At 41.3% G+C, this 21,653-nt stretch overlaps 1 protein-coding gene across 1 annotated transcript in view; it reads right to left on the bottom strand.

The window, feature by feature from the left end:
- Positions 1 to 2,828: 2,828 nt before the first annotated feature.
- The window catches only part of RTF1 (RTF1 homolog, Paf1/RNA polymerase II complex component), a 55,136-nt gene continuing 36,311 nt past the window's right edge, over positions 2,829 to 21,653 (bottom strand). The window contains exons 10-18 of the mRNA XM_075927141.2: positions 17,275 to 17,362; positions 17,070 to 17,177; positions 16,380 to 16,457; positions 14,909 to 15,030; positions 13,682 to 13,739; positions 11,963 to 12,040; positions 10,702 to 10,797; positions 7,753 to 7,864; positions 2,829 to 5,663 (exon numbers count right to left, since the gene is read on the bottom strand). Of these exons, the coding sequence (XP_075783256.1) occupies positions 5,557 to 5,663; positions 7,753 to 7,864; positions 10,702 to 10,797; positions 11,963 to 12,040; positions 13,682 to 13,739; positions 14,909 to 15,030; positions 16,380 to 16,457; positions 17,070 to 17,177; positions 17,275 to 17,362 (847 nt within the window). The 3' untranslated portion in view covers positions 2,829 to 5,556. The remainder of the gene's footprint in view (positions 5,664 to 7,752; positions 7,865 to 10,701; positions 10,798 to 11,962; positions 12,041 to 13,681; positions 13,740 to 14,908; positions 15,031 to 16,379; positions 16,458 to 17,069; positions 17,178 to 17,274; positions 17,363 to 21,653) is intronic.

The following is a 21,653-nucleotide window of genomic DNA, read 5'->3' as shown; positions in this document are numbered from 1 at the left end:
ACGTGGTAGGTGCCTATTTACCCAAGGTCAGATTCTTTTGAATAACAATGTTTGTTGTGGCCACAGCTGCACCCCAGACTCCCACCTTTGATAGTTGAAGCTGTAAGGGGTGAAGCAGATTCATTCCCCACCAGTTCCTACTTACCACCCATAGTGCAAGAAGGTGGCAGCAGCATCTGTGGCTTCATGCATCATAACGGTTTCCATTCCTTTTGTGAATTTTCCTTGTTTACTTCTCTTCATTCTTGCCCAATGCTTCTATTATGGCGAGCTCCAAATCGTCCCACTTCAAGATTGGACTGATGTAATTCCACCATTACCATTCATGAACACTTCAGACGCCTCATCAGGGACCACAGCTCTCAAAATCTGGTCCACAGGACACTTTAGAATTAGCAGGTTACAACCCATCACCCAGAGATCTAACATCAGAACAGGACCAAATACTTACAGCAATCCTAGTTCACCCCAGGGGCTAGTGGGCCCTGACTGGTTCACATCCCCAAGAAATTGTCCAGGCAACTGGAATCCACCTTGTTCTGAACTTCATGCCTTGTGCTTCCTGCTCCTAGCATCCTAACCTGCTCTTTGGTTATCAATCCATGGTTCTGCTCTCAAGTTTCTTCCCTGCCTCTGGTCTTCTAGTAAATTGAATGTGCATGCCTCCTGACTTTACTCTGGGTTTGCCCTCTGGCCTATTTTGGATTCTGACCTCCTGGTATTTGACCAGCCTGACCCCCAAATTCCTGCTTTGACCATGAGGTCAGACCATCTACATCCTGGTCTTGATAGAGGCACATTCCAGAGGACACTTGAAAAGAATACAGGAGGCGGCTGATATTGTTCTTGATGGAGAAATCCATATTACCTCAACTCAAAGCAAAGAAGCCCAGGAAAGATACTCAGCAGTTGCTACCTACACTACTATTTACATCTCTCATGCAGTATCCTTCCGTTACCTCATTTGACTATCATGTCTGTGCCATGAGAGGGAGGAAAAATTGCTCTGGTCAGGACTTCGGACACAGAACACCCTCACCAACTCTGAGTAAGATCTCTTTGGGTGTCCTTTCTATATTGTCCCCAAACACCGTAGCACCCAAAGGCCATTCAGCAATGACAGAATCTTCATATTGTAAAGACTGCATCGTTTCAGGAACTGTTTTAACATAACGTTCCAGCATCTACTCCAGCACCAAGATCTATGGAGACTATCACCTAGCCCAGTGTTTCTTAAAATGTGTTCCACAGCACACTGGTGTGCCACGAGGCAATCGGAGGTGTGCCGCGGAGAAGAGATTTCAAATTGCTGCCCTTAAATAACTCCCCCTCCCCCAACCTTTTTTTTTTTGGGTGCGCTCAACAAAAAATCCTTGGTGTTCCTCAAACAAAATTGTTGGATGTTCCTCAGCCTTAAAAGGTTTAAGAAACACTGACTTAGCCTATGCATCAAGCCCTACTCCAGTACCATACATGACAGCTCCAAAACCATTTACAATAGTCGCAGACCTATCAGTCCAGTGCCCAAGTATCTTTTTCTAGATTGTGGACAGAGGAAATCTTTAACCAGCTATCTACTTTGGCCTCAGAGTCCATCCCTCATAGGCAGGCCCAGTTTCCTGAACAGGATTGCTCCTCTGCTAGAGCAAACCTACTCCCTACAAGTCCTCCGCTCCTGAATGTGTGAGGAATGGAGGAAGGGATCTCCCTCACACATTCAGACCCCAATCTCCACCTTGGGTGTCCTAATGGGAGATTAGCAGGGTGTGAGGGAAAGGCTTTTCCAATAAAACAGACAGGCAAACCCTAACATGTACCCTTGTGTGCCCACTTCTACAGTTTCCCCTACCAACCATAGGAGTTTTGGTCTCTCTGGAGTATAACTTTTATGCCACAAGACCTACTCCTACAATTTCTTAATGAGCACCCCCTTCTCCGAGGAGACCTCCTCCAACTCCTCTTCTCCCACAACTCAGCAGGTACAGGGAGTTCTTCAGTGTAGATGACCAACCTCCCCTAGTCCAGGAGCCACCAACTTCTCAGGGAACCACTTCCTCGTCTCCCAATGAGGCCATAAATCCACCTTCAACATCTCAGATGTACTTTAAAGTGTTCAACTATGACAGGTAGGTATACACTTATTTAACAGTGATAACACACTTAGATAATCCAGATACAGAATTAAAGAGTTTTCCCAACAGATTTAGTGAGATAGGGTCAGTTTCTGCAGACCAGTTTCTGCAGACTTCTTTTCTGAAGAAAACATTTCTTGATGACCCACTCAGAAAGTGTCAAGAAACAAGCACTATCAAAACAATAGTGTGTCCACCATATAAGCAAAATAGTCTTATGATAACTGTATTCAGACAAAGACCTGTGTGTATGGAGGACAAGACAGAAGGAGACAAGCCAGATGAAAGTGAAAGTTTAAGTGATATGAGATCCATATTTCTAATAGCCTCTCTGACTTCAGTTTCATGGTTCTGCATATGACAAAAAATGAGGCATGAGAAGAGAAGCTTAGGTTTCTGTGGAATGAACACAGCTAAGTCTGGGTCCACAGGGAGGGGCAATAGCAAGGCATAAATCATAGTAAACAATGCTTCCAAGTGGCCCTCAATACTAGATAGCATCAAAGAAACCACACTTTATTTTCTTGTACTCAGAAGTAAAGAGCTGCTCTGAAAACAACTAAGTATTTTATAACATTGGGTTTATCACTTGAAGTCATGTTATGGACAAAAATACATCAGACCACAGGGGTGAGGGGGAACCAGGTTCCAAACATGGAGACTTGAGTGCCTCATATCAAGGGATTAAACATGATCAACCTTATTAAACCAACCAAGTTTATTTATATACGTCTGTACATTTGTAATGAACTCATCTAGGACACCAGTGAAACAAAAACAAATAAACCCATCCCTTCCCAATGAGCGGGAAGCATCACTCACCTTTACATGCACTTTAAAAAGCAAAAATAAGATTACACCTTCATACACAATTAGTTCTGTAACTATTCAAGAAATTGACTCCCACAGAGTCAATTCTCAACACAGAGTGGTTTGCATACACTGACTACTTGGCTATTGCCTCTTTTAGAAAGTATTTCAGCAGAAACCATTGTGACTTCCAGAAGGTGGCAAGTGGTAGCTGATAATTGGGGATGCTCAGGACACAGCCACCTTACAAGTTCTGCACACTAAATTCGCTGTGTGCACCCCTCTTTTTAATTTGGAAAACTCCGTAAATCAATGCGGGAAAACAAAGCAGATGTACTATTTACAACACTATATGGGTCTCAGTGTTTTTATTAGAAAGCCTATATCTTAGTTTGTAACTCAGTTGTATAAGTTTATCTGGGATGATACGGCACATCAAGTGAAAGCATGTAAAAATTGAGTAAAAACATCTCTGCAATCACTGTACCCCACGATAAGTTTTTAGTAATTTTTGTAGGTAATTCAAGTTTTACACTGCACAATGTTGCAGTTATTCTTTTGTAAATTTTCAGAAATGTTGATATTTTGGGAAATTGTCTACTCCAAATCAAGGTTTTTTTTATTACATACCTGTAACATCATTGTAATTGCTGCAAAACCAAAATGATACCAAATGCATTTCTATACAGTGGATCATGATGTCTCTTATGAAACGATAATGACAGATTCCATAAATCCACTTTTAAAAAAATATCAAAAGGACCTATGTAAATGAGAGCCCACAACAGCTCCGAAAAGTTGCTAGACAGACAATCAAGGAAAGTCTATGATTACATATTTACACAATAGTCCATGAAGAAGTTCCAAAGCTATGGACTATCTGGTAAATAAGCTGTTAAAAAGTCCACAATTTGTTCACACAGCAATTAAGAGCTGCTTCAGAGGTGAAATTTTTATACATATTTCATTATATCAATTTTCACACAATTACATGACATTTCTTTAAAACTACTGTTAAAAAATTAACAAAAAGGAAATTAAAACAAGAGCTAGATTAAAGTTTCATTAAGGATCCAACAAGTAAGTCACCAAGTCAGACTCAGGTATAGATAAAACCACTATATGGAGCTCTTAGAAAAATAATGCTACTCCAGGAGGCACCAGGATCTTCCTTTTCTTCAAGCCTCAATTTAGAAAAACATTGTTATTTATTCAGCATGTAAGTTCATGCTTTGGTGCTTAACTCAATCAGGGCTGCTGAATTGTCAGACCTCTAATGCTTTTTAATTTAGTTCTTAGTTCAGTATATTCAGCTGTATTTGTTTTTGAAAAGCTCTTCCTTAAATGCCACATATTTACACTTGGATTTTTACACCTGAGTGATTATCAAGCAGTCATCTTGTTTCTAGTCAAACATTCCATAAAGCCATACAATCCTTGTGCTAGTGTTTTACTGTGCCTGTACCAATTCTATATAGAAAATGTGTATCTGCAACTGCCCTTGTACATTTTCAGTACAGTTGTTACTTTGTCCTTCCCCTTCCACACAACACGAACTGATTTTTTTTAAAGCCAAGTTTAGAACTGAACACAAAAAAACCCACCCAAAACCAAACAGGTTGGAGTACAGTAAAGACAAGGTGACATGAGAAAGATGGTACACTAGATGATTAGTTGGATTTGTATAAGAAAGATAAGAGCCTATCCAATGAGTGCCCAGGGGCATCCCAGAAGGAGCGGCTTCATTCAGTAACAGCAGGAGACTCAAGCTTCACTACAGATCTATAGAGGATGAGTCTCACACAAGAGCTATTTATGGGATTCCCAGCAAGTATGTGTGTGTAAAGGGGAATGTGAAGTGACACAGCTATATCAGCCAGGCCTGTTTAGTAAGAAGAATCACATTTAATGAGTTTCTTTCTTGCAATTTCTGATGCTCAAGTACAGCTGGTAGAAATTCAAAACAGCCGTAAGGAAATGTGACAGACTGATACAAATAGTACTGCAGCTTAAAAAATGATAAAAAACACCTGAAAAAAAGTCACGTAACATCCCAGTCCCCCCCCAAAATTTACACTTTGAACCTAAGCCAGTTTTTGAAGTTTCCATCCTCCAGAGCAAGGAGGAGGAAGAAGAGGAGGAGGAGGAGGAAGAAAGTGCAGATGACCTTCAAGCCACAAAGGTCCTGTGCCAATGTTTACTCGCCATTCCTGTGGTGGTATGTAAGGAGTGATCACCAAGTGCCGATGCTGCCACCATCAAAGAGATTCCTTCCGAAATCTCAACTTGAGGCTAATACTGAACACTTAAGAGTAGGCCAACGAGCTGCATTGAACAATAAAAACAAAAACATTAAAAAAAAATTTAAAACAACAACTAAAAGAAGTGGGAGAACCCCAAATAGCACAGATCCACATTTGTGAAAGGGCAAGAAGGGAGGTCTATACAGTAAATAGTCAAATGGTTTATGTTACAGATGACTGGCAGTTTTAAAGAGTCTTTTCCCATCTCCATTGCTGCTCCAACCCAGAAGGGAAACTGAAAAGGGAGGAAGAGGAGAAGTTGGGACATCATCATGGAGCATGCAGGATTGCAAGCAGCAGAGTGGGTATGCTCAAATAAGCCCCCGCCTTTTCTTGTAGTCCTCCAGGTTCAGTGATCGCCGAGGGGCACCATCTTTTGCTGGTGGAGCTTTGGAGGTGATGGCCAGCGTCTTAGATTCTAGGGGGGGAACAACAGAAAGTCAGGACTGGAATACATAAAAATGGTAGTTCTTTTGCATGCATGATGGTAACAGAACGAAGGGTATTTCCAGTTACATGTTTTGAATTCCTAGACATGCACATTCAATTTTGACTTTGCATCTCAAAGTTGCTGTCTGCCACCAGTGCTTCCATCTCTGGAAGAAACTACTCTGGTTACTAATGTTGCTGTTTCACATACTGCATGGCAGTGGTCTGCCAGCAAAAGACATTCATTACATGAGCACAGCAGACACAGGACAGACCTCACAAGGGGGCGAAACCAGTCAGATTGTCTATGCAATATTTCTTTATTTCCATAATAAAATTATCTTGGACAAAGTTTTCATGCTGACTAGTGCAGCCTCCCACTCGGATTCATCTCCTTCTATCTATCCAACCCACTAATGTCAAAATGCAACTTCACAAAGAGTCCATCTGTTCTGAGCACATTCAAGCATGACTGGATCTCCATACTGGTTTGCTCCAAGCAGTAAAAGCTGCATTTTGGAATCTCTCAACTTGTTACTCACTCTTAGGGTACGTCTAGACTACATGCCTCTGTCGCCAGAGGCATGTAGATTAGACCACCCAACATAGGAAAATGAAGCAGAGGCATGTAGATTAGACCACCCAACATAGGAAAAAGGAGGCATACCTGGGTGGTCGACAAATACCTTTGATGTCGACACCCGCGCGTCCAGACTACCGCGCTGAGCCGACAAACAGCTGATCAGCTGTTTGTCGGCTCAGCCCGGCAGCCATGTAAATTTAAATGAAGCAGCAATTTTTTAAATCGCCGCTTCATTTTCCTATGTCTGGTGGCCTAATCTACATGCCTCTGGCGACAGAGGCATGTAGTCTAGACGTACCCTCTCATTAGATTTAAGCCCCGTCACAGCATACACTATTCTATCCACCCTTTGGCTCTGCTTCCCATACACATTTCATTCCTCCCAAGCCCTTCATCCCCACTACCTCCCTTTTGTGTTCAACTCTTGTATTTCTACCTTCTTCTATCCTGGACCTTATGCCTAGAAGGCCTTTCTTAGCCTGTTCTGACAGGGCTTAACCTTCACCTCCCTCCTGAAAGTACTACTTAGGAATGTAGGAACTGCATAATTGATCAGCCCCATGGTCCTCCTCTAAGGGTACGTCTAGACTACCGGGTTTTGTCAACAGAAGTTTTGTCGACAGTATCTGTCGACAAAACTTGTGTCGACAAAGAGCGTCCAGACACATTGAGTTCTGTCAACAAAGCAAGCTGCTTTGTCGACAGAACCCTGTAGTCTAGACGCAACCCTACAGGCAACCCTCGTAAAATGAGGTATACCAGAGTCGACAAAACTGCTGAGTTCTGTCGACGTTATGTCGACAGAACTCAGCGGTAGTGTAGAGTCTGGTATAGTTTTGTCGACAAAAGTCCACTTTTGTCGACAAAACTCAGTAGTCTAGACACACCCTAAGAGGACTGCCAGCTGTAGTCCTCCCAGTAACGTGGTGCAAGTTAATATTCATTATTCACAGTCTGTTACATCCCCACAAGCATTCTACATTTATAAAAGTTGTGTGATTGGACTGCAAGCACTTTGGGGCAGGTGCCAAATTGTCTCAAGTCCATTTCTGACACTTCATAAACAAAAACCACCACCAAAAAGACTACATAGAGAGGGAGACACAAGTTCACTGCTACCATTAACATCTTATTTCCTTCTCATTAGGTGTCTCAAGAAGAGGGTTTTGCCAAGGAAAGCTCATGATATTGGTAGATATACATGTATATTTGTTAGTCGCTTCAGAACTACTCATTTTTGAAGTTAGACTAACATGGCTACCCGTGAGACTTCATAGCAGAAAGACACAGATGTTTCTGTGATATAGCACCTTCTCTTAAAGGTATTTGCCAGAACTACCTTACAAATCCACCAGTAACATTCCCAAATCAGCTGCTAGTCCAGATAGCAGTAGACCCCCAGCTAGAACTGGAAGCCCTAATGCACATACTTCCATTATCTAGCCAAACTGGCAAATAACCTCTCTACATAGGCATATGAGCCACACACACCCACCTGAGCTGGGAACCTGGAGATCAATCTTCACATCGAAGTCATGCACTTTAAACAAGTCCTCTGAGAGGTCACTAGCCGATTTAGAGTTCATGTCTTTCTCCTTCCCCTGACCCTGAAATTTAAACAAAGTTTCAGCAGTAGCAGCAGCACAAATATGACAAGGTGGAGTCAAACCCAGAGCTGAGAAAGTTATTAGCCACCAACATGTTCACTCTGGCCTTTCTTGTAATCATGAGCTTAGTTGTAAAAACAAGTGAAAATTCACACAGGTTATTGTGACACTAACAACAGTTAAGAAGTCCAGAACAGAGACAGATGAATTAGTCCAATGTAGAAGGCCTGCAGATATAACACAAGACTTAGGATAAGATCACGCCTGGTAAACAAGAGACTCATAGGACTGGAAATTAATGAACCAAAATGGGTATGAAGAAAATTGAGACTAACTGGTGAATAAAATTATGAGAAGATATGGTATTGCACCACCACTTCCTTTTGGGGTGCTCAAAAGACTTTGGGTTAAAAAACAAAAAAAAAAAAAAAAAAAACTAAAGGATGAATATGGATGCTGCCTAAAAGACTAGAGAACAAGAACGAACGTTTTACCATCAGGGCTGTCATTCCTACTATCTTCCAGTCCTTGGGATCTACTATGAATATCTTAGGCCTTCATCCTCCTATTCCTGAAATTATTTTCTGAGCAGACTAGAAGCAGGGGGGAGCGAAAAGGGGACCAAAATGAAATTGTCATCACCACCTGCTCCAGCTGAATGCAGAACATCTGAGATATGGGACTGTCTTCCCAAATCCCTTGTGGGCTTCCCCCACCCCCACTTTATTTCTTCTCCTTCTATTCCTCTCCTTTTTAATAAAAGTCTAATTTAGCTGGTCAAAACTCTGTATTTTGAAACAATGCTGTAACCAAAAGGTAAATAAAAGCAGATTACTAACTTGCCTTTCCTCCAAAAGGACAGTTAGTATGGTACTTCAATACCATGTAACACTCTGCCAAACAGAGGGGGAGGAGATGTTTCCTTTTGAAAATGCTCTCCAGCAAAAGGGTACAAGGCAAGTTGTTAAAAACGAAAGCCTTAGTTAACACTCTATATTTCAAATGTCCCCCTACCACCTTTTCTGTATTTTTAATGAAAGATTAAAAGACATTCAATGGCATTTGCATCTTGGAGCTAAGCAGGCTGGGGTCTCTCTACCCTACCCTTCGTGTAACACTGTTTAATGCTCGATAGTAATAGGGTCATGTGAACACCTTTAATTCTTTGGGGAAATGTATTCCATCTAAATTATCACAACACATCTCTAGATCCAGGACTTCAAGGATACGTCTACATAGCAGTGTTATTTAGGAATAACTGACCTTATTCTGAATCATAGAATACTAGGACTGGAAGGGACCTCGAGAGGTCATCAAGTCCAGTCCCTTGCTCTTATGGCAGGACACAGTACTGTCTAGACCATGCCTGATGGACATTTATCTAACCTACTCTTAAATATCTCCAGAGGATTCCACGACCTCCCTAGGCAATTTATTCCAGTGTTCAGCCACCCTAGCAGTTAGGAACTTTTCCCTAATGTCCAACCTAAACCTCTCTTGCTGCAGTTTAAGCCCACTGCTTCTTGTTCTATCCTCAGAGGCCAGGAAGAACAAGTTCTCCCTCTTCCTTGTGACCCCCTTTTAGATACCTGAAAACCACCATCATGTTCCCTCTCAATCTTCTCTTTTCTAAACTAAACAAGTCCAGTTCTTTCAGTCTTCCTTCATAGGTCATGTTCTCTAGACCTTTAATCATTCTTGTTGCTCTTCTCTGGACCTTCTCCAATTTCTCCACATCTTTCTTGAAATGTGGTGACCAGAACTGGACACAATACTCCAACTGAGGCCTAATCAGCACAGAGTAGAGCGGAAGAATGCCTTCTCATGTCTTGCTCACAACACACCTGTTAATGCATCCTAGAATCATGTTTGTTTTTGCAACAGTGTCATACTGTTGACTCATATTTAGTTTGTGGTCCACTACAACCCCTAGATCCCTTTCTGCTGTACTCCTTCCTAGTCAGTCGCTTCCCATTCTGTATGTATGAAACTGATTGTTCTTTCCTAAGTGGAACACTTTGCATTGGTCCTTATTAAACTTCATCCTGTTTACCTCTGACCATCTCTCCAATTTGTCCAGATCATTTTGAATTATGACCCTAATCCTCCAAAGCAGTTGCAACCCCTCCCAGCTTCGTATCATCTGCAAACTTAATAAGCGTACTCTCTATGCCGATATCTAAATCATTGATGAAGATATTGAACAGAACTGGTCCTAAAACAGACCCCTGCAGAGCCCCACTTCTTATACTTCTCCAGCAAGATTGTGAATCATTAATAACTACTCTGAGTACGGTTATCCAGCCAATTATGCACCCACCTTATAGTAGCCCCATCTAAGTTGTATTTGCCTAGTTTATTGATAAGAATATAATACAAGACCGCATCAAATGCCTTACTAAAGTCTAGGTATACCACGTCCACCGCATCTCCCTTATCCACAAGGCTGGTTATCCTATCAAAGAAAGCTATCAGATTTAACAGTCTTTGTCTACACTAGACATTATGTCAAAATTACTGCTGAGTGGGAGGACTTCTTACTCTGACTCCTGTAACCCTCATTTCACAAGGAGTAAGCGAAGTCAGAAGAAGAGTGTTCTCTCACTTCCTGCTGTATAGACAGTGCCAAAAGCTGAAAGAAGCTATTTTGACTTGAGCTACGCAATTAACGTAGCTCAAGTTGCATTGCTTATTTTGGCTTTAGCTCCGTTGTGTAGACGTACCCCAAGGCACTATGAGAATACAAATAATAAATAGTAATAGTACTTTAAAATTAAACTGCAAGGTCCTCAACTGAAAGGTGGAGGAACAAAGCAGAGGAGGGAAGCAATACTTGCCTTGCCCATGTCCTTTGGAGCATCCGGTAAAGCACCAGATCCATATTTTGCATTTAGTTGGGCGAGAATGGCAGCTTGAACAGCAGGATCCCTAGACTATGAACAAGAGAGAGACAGTAAGCAACTGCATTTCCTTAGTGATATCCAGGCAAGATCTGCCATGGCATTAACCCTCAAAATGCTCAGATACAGAGCGCTTAAGGTCAGAAAGGACCATTAGATCATTTAGTCTGACTTTCTATAGATCACACAGATACTCTCATAACTTGTGTTTGCTGAAAGGATAACTTCCAGGAAAGCATCCAGTTGATCTGTGGACATCAAGAGATGAAGATTCCACCAAGTCCCTTGATGATTTGTGCCAATGGCTAACAACCCTTACTGCTAAAAAAAAAAATGCACCTAATTTCCATTTGAATTTTTCTAGTTTCATCTTCCAGCTACTGGAACTCAATATGCCTTTGTTCTGTGCATTAAATGGGGTATTCGGCGCATAAAGAGTACTTGTATATTGTAATCAATCTATCAGAAAGATTGAGGTGTCTTGAAGTCTTACTGTAAAGGTAGCTTCTCCATTTATCCAGTAATATTTATGGCTCTTCTCTGAACGCTTGCCAACTTTTCAACATCTTTTAAAACTGTGGACTCCCAAACTGTATGCAGTATTCCACTGTGCTATACAGAGATAAAACTAGACTCCATGTACCTACTCCCATTTATACAAAGATCACATAGGCCTTTTTGCTACAACACTGCACCATGAAGTCATGTTGAGCTGCTTGTTCACTATGACCTGTAAACCCTTTCCAGAGTCACTGCTTTCTAGTCCATAGTCCCCTTCTTCCCCTTCAGATGTTTTAGGATACTATGCATTCAACTGAATATTTTAAACATTAAAATACATATTACGTTCCACAGTGAAACTTCGCAGCCCTTCTAGCACAGAGCAGGATGATGCCCCAAATCTGCTTACTAGTTAGTTCCAAAGCACAATCACTTCCCCGCTACTCCATGCCCATATTACTAAATCTCCAATACACTTCACTACAAATAATGGGCTAGAACACCTTTTTCTTGTGGTGGGTATACTGATCTTGATCTGTGTATGAAAATTGCATCTGGAGTACTGTGCACAATATTCCTTCCTGCTTGTGCTACTACAGTATATTTATTGTATTCCTTTGTACTCCACACACAGAGAGCATGCACTTCACCCCACTCTCTGCCATTTGCCTTGGCCTGATTTCAGTTCTATACTTACATTAGAGACTATCGTGGGCTTGCACTGCCGCCGAGTAAAGGGGTCCATTTGCTGGTTTTTCATGTTGTGACTTTCAGCCTGCAGAAGAAGTAATGAATAGTCTTACATAGCTCACTACTTTCATCTATATTGCCCTTGTAAATCCCCACAGACACATACATCATAGTCATCTGCAGCATTATGGTTAGGAAGATAGAAGCACTACCAATAACTTCTAGTAGATTATATCCACAGATTTTACATTTCAATCACTTGACTTCTTGAAAAACAAAATGGAGAGAATACTTGAATACCTCTTACATGAGTGTTGTGAGACTTCATGTTTGTTAAAATACCTGAAAGTCCCTTGAATGAAAAACACTACAGGGCACAGTATTTCCCTCCATTACTTTATCATCTTAAATCTGATTTCTGGCTTCTGACTCATGAATAAAAACGGCCATACTGGGTCAGACCAAAGGTCCACCCAGCCCAGTATCCTGTCTGCTGACAGCGGCCAATGCCAGAAGCCCCAGAGGGAGGGAACACAACAGGTAATCATCAAATGATCCCTCTCCTTTCATCCATTTCCAAACAAACAGAGGCTAAGGACACCATTCCTATTCATGCTGGTTAATAGCTATTGACAGACCTAACCTCCATGAATTTATCCAGCTCTTTTTTGAACCCTGTTAAAAGGAAGTTTTTCTTCAAGCAACATACAGTCAATCTATGGAATTTCTTGGATGTTGTGAAGACTAGGCCTTTGTTTTAAACCTCCTACCTATTAATTTTATTTGCTGACCCCTAGTTCTTATGTTATCAGAATAAGTAAATAACTCTTCCTTATTCACTTTTTCCATACCAGTCATGATTTTATAGATCTCTATCATATCCCCCTTAGTCTCCTCTTTTCTAAGATGAAAAGTCCAGATCTTTTTAATCTCTCTGCATATGGGACCCGTTCCAAACCCCTATTCATTTTTGTTGCCCTTCCCTGAAACTTTTCCAATGCCAATGCATCTTTTTTGAGATGAGGCAACCACATTTGTACCCAATATTCAAGATGTGAAGGTATCATGGTTTTATACAGATTTAAAAAAAAGAATATTTTGTTGTAATGATCCCTAACATTGTTTGCTTTTATATATATATATATATATATATATATATATATATATATATATATATATATATATATATATATATATACACACACACACACACACACACACACACACACACACACACACACACACCTGCAGCCCACTGAATGGATGTCTTCAGAGAACTATCCACATTGACTCCAAGATCTCGAGTAGTGGTAGCTAAATTAGTTCCCATCATATTGTATGTATAGTTGGGATTATTTTTTCCAATGTGCATTATTTTGCATTTATCAACATGAAATTGCATTTACTATTTTGTGCCCAATTCCTTAGTTTGGAGAGATCCTTTTGAAGCTCTTCACAGTCTCCTTTGATCTTAGCTATCTTGAGCAGTTTAGTATCAACTGCAATACCCAGTATGCCAATATTACAACCACCAGGGAAACCTGTTAAGACTAGAGCTTGTCATGGCAGGGACAAATACTTTCTTTATAATGCCATTTTGCTAAGTTTTTTGGTTAAAACACATGTAAAATAAAATGTGGTAAATTTCACCAAGCAATTAGCTACCTGCCACTCCCTTGAAAGTTTTTTTCCTTATAGCCCGAATGTTTAAAGCAATATTTCTTACCACTAGAGCCTTCTCGGACTCCACAATGTTCCATTCTCTATTCCTCTGGTTGATATAACTGGAAAAAATAGAGCATGGAAGGGAGAGGAGAGGAGAGAGTACAACAGCATTATTTAATACACATTACCAAAAAGCAGGAGGAAATCACAGAAACATAGGACCTTAAGAGGATATCTAGTTGGGTTCTCTTCACAGACAGGACTAGTATTATCTAAAGACCACCCCTGACATGTACTTGTCTTCCCTTTTCTTAAAAAGCCTCTAACAAGGGAGATTCCCTGTGCTATCTCCTTCCAGTTGAGAGTGAACAATTGATAACTACTCTCTGAATACCGTTTTCCAAACACTTGTGTCCCCACCTTACAGTACTTTTCTTTAGGCTATATCTACTTGTTTGCTTATGAAATGCTCATGGAGATAGTAAAGCCTTAATAAAAAGCTAGACCTATCACGTCTACTGTTTTCCCCCGCAAGCATAAGGTTCATTACCCTGCCAAAAAAGGATATTTGGTTAGTTTGACATGCTGTTCTTTGACAAATCCAAAGTGACTACTTCTTATCACCTCATCTTCTAGGTGCTTACAAACTAATTATTTGCTCCATTATGCTATTAGTTACCAAAGATAAGCAGACCGGTCTAATTCCCGACTGGTCTAATTCCATAGGGTGTCCTTTTCCTCCTTTTTAATAGATGGGCAAATATAGTATCCTTTTCCTGCCCTCTGGTATCTCTCCCATCTTCTATGAGTTCTCAAATATAATAATTACTAAAAGCTCAAAGATCTCTTCAGACAATTCCTTATGTATTCTAGATATATTTCATACTAAGTCTAGTGTAGCTATAAAAGAGAACAAGAAAACATTTTATGTCCATAGCAAGTTTAATCTTATTTTGTACCTTGGCCTTTCTAATTTTTTCCTATATGCTTGTGGGGTTTTTATAGTCATTTTAGTTAAGTGACTGTTCCCACTGGCACTCAAGCCTTTATTTAAGATGGAAGAAAACTTCTTGTTGTCAAACATGAAACCTGATTCTGGCGCATATGATGAGATGGAGAGAAACAGAAAGTGAATAAGTAGTATAATTAGCAATCACGTTATTCAGTTCATAAGTATATGCACAGGAAAAGTTCCAGAGCTTGCAAGTAGCACTGAATGCTATTTCATGGGTTCACTTCTGTTGTCTTTTTATTGATGTGCTTTGAAGGAACAAATTCAGGTACCTACCTGATTGCAGAAATATTTTTTGTCCGCTGGCGATCCAGAGCTTCTGCTCTTTCTTCCAGTTCATTTAGCTGATCTTGAATCTGTTTTGCCTTGTCCTGGTCCCCCAAGTCCTCTGCCATAGCCTTCAACCAATCAGTAATTTGTTAGGCATAATTCTCTACCACAGGGCCAATCATCGTCATTAGCCTGTTTTACTTCAGTGGCATTCTTATTTTTATCACTAGAGTAAGAGGAGCTTACTTTTTATTCCTAGACAGAAGATTGCTAAAGCTTTATTTAAAACTCCTCTTTCACCAGACCAGTACGGAAAAAGACTGATTATTGCAACTGTGAATTTCAGCTTAGTTAATGCAAGGAGTTTAAATTAGCCTCCTCATTCAATGAGGTAAACAATACTAGTCTAGGAGCTTCAGGGGGTAGCCGAGTTAGTCTGTAACTGAAAAAACACAACAAATGGTCTGGTAGTACTTTATAGACTAACAAAACATGTAGATGGTATCATAAGCTTTCGTGGACACAGCCCACTTCTTCAGATGACCGAAGAAGGGGGCTGTGTCCACGAAAGCTCATGGTACCATCTACATGTTTCGTTAGTCTATAAAGTAATGCTAGTCTAATATGCCACCTGGTGGCAGTGATCAGACATATCTTCAGGAAGTCAAAACTCAAATGCTTCTCTCTCACCAACCAACAGAAGTTGGCCTATCTTGTCTCTCTAAAACTGAGCATATATTCTCAGACAACCCAGAACTCCGGATAAGTGAATTTTCATTAAATACCTATAAATTAAAATCAATCCAAAGTGTGCAAGAGCAAAATTAGAAGAATGCTAAATTCCTTGTTTGCCACTATTTGTATTTTCTAATCTCAAACTTAAGCAGAAAACCAAATGTAGGCTTTTCAATGGTGTGAGAAGCTAAGGCAATTTTTATCTTTCAAAGGTATCTGCAACTGGTTTGACTTTTAGACCTGTGCTACGCACATGACCAAATAAGCCACTCAAGTCTCTTCACATGAGATAACTGCATAGAAAGAAAGCATAATGGCCAATAAATGGTTTAGCCTTTTGAGAGGCATTTGAACAGGTCTGCAAAACCACCAATATAGGCAAGCCATTTTCAAATGTCCCAAAGAATATATAGTAACAACGAGGAAAGAAAGCGAGCTTCTACAGCCTCCAACCTAGGAGTGTCTCACTCCAAGGGCAAGGAAGAACAGCTGAGACAACTTCTGGCCACTGTGTGTCATCTGCAGATGGCACATGCCCTCCAATGGTGAAGAAATTTAATGATTCAGAGTGGGCTCTGGACATTTTGGAATTCAGAAGTTCTCTGCATTCAATCTTTTTGCTGTAGGATTTAAGTCAAGTCCTGCACAATCAGTGGTGCTTTGGGTATCACAGGCATCCAAATAAGCTTTGATTCTTCAATCAAAAGAGCTTTTCACTAAGTAGACAAGTACCATCTCTTACCTTCTCCTTTAGTAGCTGAGTTTTTTTCATGGCATAGTTCGGAGGGGCTTTTCGGAACCGCTCTTTCTCTTTCACAATCTTTCACATGAAGCAAAACAGAGAAAAGTTATAACAGTATATTAGTTTTATAATACCTGGAGAACCTACATGTGACAGCCCAAACAGTCCCATTAAACGTAAGATATTTACTTCTACAGAACATTTTTCAGCAGTATCTGACCTCTGCATTCATTACTCTACCAAAACAAACCAAGTTACAATCTTTTACTTACTGTATACGTAGCCTAGAACGGTGCGTCTACACTGCACCCTTAGCTGGAAGTAAGCTATCCAATTTTAACTACGCAAATTGCATATATTATTTCAAGTTAATTTAAAAATAGCTTATTTCAAAGTTTGGTGCTGTCTACAGAGCCAAATTTCAAATAGAGCGCTATTCCAAAACATCCCTTAATCCTCGTGGAACAAAATTTACAGGGATATCAGAATAGCACACCCATTACTTCGAAAGCTATTTTGAAAGCACGCTGTCAAGACGTGGAAAACGCTATTTTGGGATACTGGAAGTATCCCGAAATAGCACCACTGTGTAGACGCACCCTAACAGACTAATGACACCAAATTACACTTAGGCCTGGTCTACACAAGGTAGTTTGGTCAAAATTAGCCAAATTAGCCAAAATTAGCCACCTCCTCAATGTCTTGGTCATTAAATTTGTAGTTGAGGGCTTCTTTGATGGACACCTCCTTCTTGTTTATCTCATCTAGTGTAGGTAACTGCATCCCAGCTGAGAACATCTAGACACAAAAACAGAAGAAGTCAAGATCATTCTCCACTTATGAGAAAATCCCTGGCAGAGAGCTGCTTGAAGAGGAAATATTCTGGCAAACTCACCGCTTCCTTCCACTTCATAAACTCACTTTCAGTAAATTCTTGATTTGAGACAAACTCCAGACGAAACACACGCTGGTCACTGCCATGCCTGCAACAAGAAGGAAAAAAGTTGGCATGAGAGTTTTCCTGGCAACCAATATAGCAATGTGCCTATCTGTTGGATACAGGGCAATGACTTGGATCTACAAATCAAGACAAAGGTTCAGTTGTCACTCAACTGAATAGAGTTCATTAAGGCTGCTATCATTTTGTTCACTGTATGTCAATCTCCAATCCAAAACTTCTGCACACGCACTCGGGGGAGAGGGGCAGAGATGGCCCTCTTTCAGCCTACACATTAAAGAGTGTATGGGAATAAAGTGGGAATAATCAAGGAAGCTCTGGGGCTGGGCTATTTAAACACAGGAACAGGAAACCAAGGGGAGGAGAAGTCAGGTAGGCTGCAATGGTAGTAGTTTCTTTCTTGGGCACCACACCTAATCTGATTCTTAGACTTGGGTTTGTGGACTTGTGGACTGAAGCAGAGTCCTGGTGAAGTGTTTGTTGTAATTATTTCTGTCCTGTAACTTTATTAAGAGGGGAAGTGGCATTTGGTCAAAGTGTGTTTGTTTCTTCTTGCCCTTGGGACATTGAGACAGACTGACAATATGCTGCAATGTTGTGAACAAGCTTAATAGAATTAAGATAAACAATTCAATAAAGTTAAACCACAATGAATTAGGGTTAATGCTTTTGGGCTAAATTGTATTAAAAATCCAACTGTATGGGTTATGACATTGTATATATCGTCTCTAGTAGGAGGGGAGGATGCTAAAAGAACTTACTCCACAAACATATTTAGTAAATATCAGAGCCATGCCACCTCCACCCCTCATGCCCTCTAGAGCAGTGTTTCTTAAACTATGTTCCACGGAACACTGGTTTTCCATGAACAACTTGCAGGTGTGCCGCAAGTCTGAAAAAAATTTTTTGAAGAAAATTTTCATAGATGTTACACATAAAAAAAAATAGTTTGGAGTCCGGGGTCTCAAAAAGTTTAAGAAACACTCTAGAGCAGGTGTCGTGGGGGTTTTGGTGTGGGGCAGCAGCTGTGGCCAGGATTAGGGAAGTGGAGTGCTACATCCCTTGGGGGACGAGTTTGGACATGCCCTCCCACGGCTGTCAGGTCTCCCAGATCAGATTACAAATATGCACCAGCCCATAGATGGCCCGTGGGCCATGAGTGAGACTCCTGCTCTAGACATACATAGTCTACTTCAAACCGGATTCTCAGTGACCAACAAAGAAAATATTTTTTGATAAGTAACCTGGGTTTAGATGAACTCGGGGCCTTCTTCCAGATATAGCCAATGAACAGGATATTTGATTAATGGAGGACCCCAATCCTTTGGGGGAGGGCTGAGAGGATTTGGCCTATTAAAGCCCCATAGGACTGGGTGTTTATTCTGAGCTGGAGCTGTCGGGAACTGTTAGCCACAAGGAATTCTGCCAGAATCTGTGTTAAGACTCAGGAGTCCCAGTAAGCTTATTAGAATGTGTGGAGGATCTTTTATGGTTTTCTCTGTAATGTATTTATCTTAAGTATAAGGTAGGCTTGCTCAGGAAGAACTGAGCGGTAACATATCTCTAGCAATTATACTTGTCATCTGCCTCTGAAGAGAAAGCAAAAAAACAGGCCTGTTTCGGCAGACTGTCTTGGCTGGAAAATAAACAGTGAAAGCAGGGAACCATGCAGCCTGGGAATACGTGGATGACAATGGGGGAAAAGGTATTGGCTAGGGAGCTGGAAGCCAACAGTGCCTTTAGTGAAGGGAAATACGCTTTGGACTGACACTTAAGATCACACTGCCACAATGGCCAAACAGAGGGCATGGAGGGGCTGCCCATACCTTTACCTTGCATTACTACTTAATAACCAGTTGCTAAGGAGCACAAAGATGACAATTCCCAGGCATTACACCCCCATTATGGTGGCAATAGTTCCAAAGGCACACCAACACCCATCTCCCTGCCCAAACCTTGACAAAATATGGTACGGCCCACTAGTAGGATCTTCCTCCACTACCTTAGTTTTGAGAACAGTGACATTTTGTAAGAGGAAGTTACTCACCTTGTTCAGTAACAATGGTTCTTTGAGATGTGCCCCCTCTGGATGCTCCACAACTATCTCTCCTCCCCTCTGCTTCAGTGTTCTTGTTAAGTACTCCTCAGTAAAAAAGGAACTGAAGGGGATTTGCCTGCCCGTGTGTGCTGGTTAGTTCAGCAGCAGCACAAGGAAACATGTGCATCTAGAATGGAGCATCCACGGGGGGAATGGGGAGGACAGACATGACATCCTGAAGAACCCTCGTTACTGTACAAAATGAGTAACTTCTTTGAAGTGTCCCTACGGGTACTCCACCGTAGGTGACTGCCATGCAGTATCCCTAATGGGAGGCTGGGGCTTGAGCATCGAGTCTGTTACGGATGACAATACTACCGACTCAAAGACAGCATCAGAAGCAGAGCCCCTGGCGAATGCATAGGGTTTTGCAAGGTACGCGCAGATGCAGAAGTCGCTTCCCTCCAGATTTCAGAGATAGGGAAACTCCTGAGGGAGGCAACAAAGGAGGAACCCGACTTTGTGGATTGTGTGCAGATTCTGGACGGAAGTACTACGTGATGAACTTGAAAGTAGTGTTTGACACAGGTCAGGATCCATTTGAGGGGTCTCTGGGAATATTGCTGCACCTTTGAACCTTTGTGCATAGAAAGGAAAACCTTAGGAGATTTCCTAAAGGCCTTCATCATGTCCAAGTAAAAGGCCAAGTCTCTTTTTTACATCTAGTGTGTGCAGTATAGCCTCCCTGTTATCAGAGTGAGGCTTAGAATAAAAGCTTAGGAGGTGAATCAGCTGGTTTATGTGGAAAGACAAGGTCACCTTGGGAATGAATTATGGTGTAGTCCAAGAATAACGTTGTCTCACAAAATATTGCATCGGCAGGGTGTTATTTCTCATCTCCTCCCTACCAAGGTGATCGCCAATAGGAAAGCTGTCTTCATAGACAGGTATATAAAGAAACAAGTAGACATGGGCTCAAACAGCTGCCTAATTAGGCTCTTTAGTATTAAGTTTAGATTCCATGTTGGAGTAGGATGTCTGTGTTTGGGGAAAGATTTACTATACTCATGAAGAACTGCTTTGTGGTTGGGTGAGCACTGAGTACCCCTCTGTGTGTTGATGGAAGGCTGTTATGACAGCTAGATTAACTCTGACTGAACTATGAGATTCTCTTGATTTCCTGTCAGTATCTAATGCAAGACAATTGAGGGGAAGAAAGAAAATTTGTCTGGAATTACACAAAACTTAAAACCTGGTCCACTTTTGCAGGTAAGTACAACAGATAGCTGATTTTCTATTGTGTAGTAACACTTCCTGTACCTCCTCAGAGCAGGGTCTTTCTGTGTGCTGGAATCATGAAGGAGGCAGGCCTCAAAAGTCAGTGTCTATGGTTTGGGATAGAGTGCATCCTTCATTCTGCAAGAAGTGGTATGAAGTGGTTACAGAGATAACAATAGGCATGTCTCCAGCTATGCCAGATAAGAGTACCACATCTGTCTCAGCCAGGAAAGAGAAACTGACAGATTTGTTCAGTGCTCCAAAATCTAGTATGATTCTCCAACTCCCTTCTTCTTGGGGATCAGGAAATAAGAGTAGACCCCTGTACTCAGAGGTGCTGAACAGACTCTATGGCTCCTAGACAGGCCAAGTGACCTATTTCTTGTCACAATGAACTCTCAGGAGAAGGATCCCTAAAGGATGGGGAGGGTATTTGGGGGAGATGGGAGGAAGGCAAAGTAGATGGAGTACCTACTGCAGATTTCCAGAACCCATCAGTTGGATGTTATTCGTTCCCAGTTGCTCTGGAACAAAGCAAGGTGGCACCCAAATGGGTATGACAGATTGGTCAGCAGCAGTTGATATTGAGGGGAGTGGTCTGCCAGCACCCCAACCAAGATGTCAAGACTGATGTTTTGAAGTGACTGGTTATGAGGAGAAAGACTGGGAGCCTAATGGCTTATGCGTAGAAAAAAATATCAGGTTTTTATTTTCCTTTGTGGCTCATATTGTTTAGTTGGAAAATGTGATGTATAAGATTTATGATGGGGTTGTGGACTAAAATTTTTTTTTGTCCGGGTGCATAAATCTCTAATGACTGGAAAATGGCCCTGCAGTCTTTAAGCATATGGAGGGATACATCAATCTGGTGCCCTTAGAACAGTGGTTCTCAAAGTGCGCTCCGCAGACTCACTAGCAATCCACGGCCACCTTAAAGGTGGTTCGCAGCTTGAGCTCAGCACCCACCTCCCCCACGCAATGGGGAGCCTGCTGCAGCTTC

This window comes from Pelodiscus sinensis, chromosome 5 (genome assembly GCF_052426305.1).
Source record: "Pelodiscus sinensis isolate ZL-2025 chromosome 5, ASM5242630v1, whole genome shotgun sequence".
NCBI classification, from domain to species: domain Eukaryota; kingdom Metazoa; phylum Chordata; order Testudines; family Trionychidae; genus Pelodiscus; species Pelodiscus sinensis.
The sequence above is the reverse complement of the archived record's forward strand: the minus strand, read 5'-3'. Positions and strand labels throughout refer to the sequence as shown.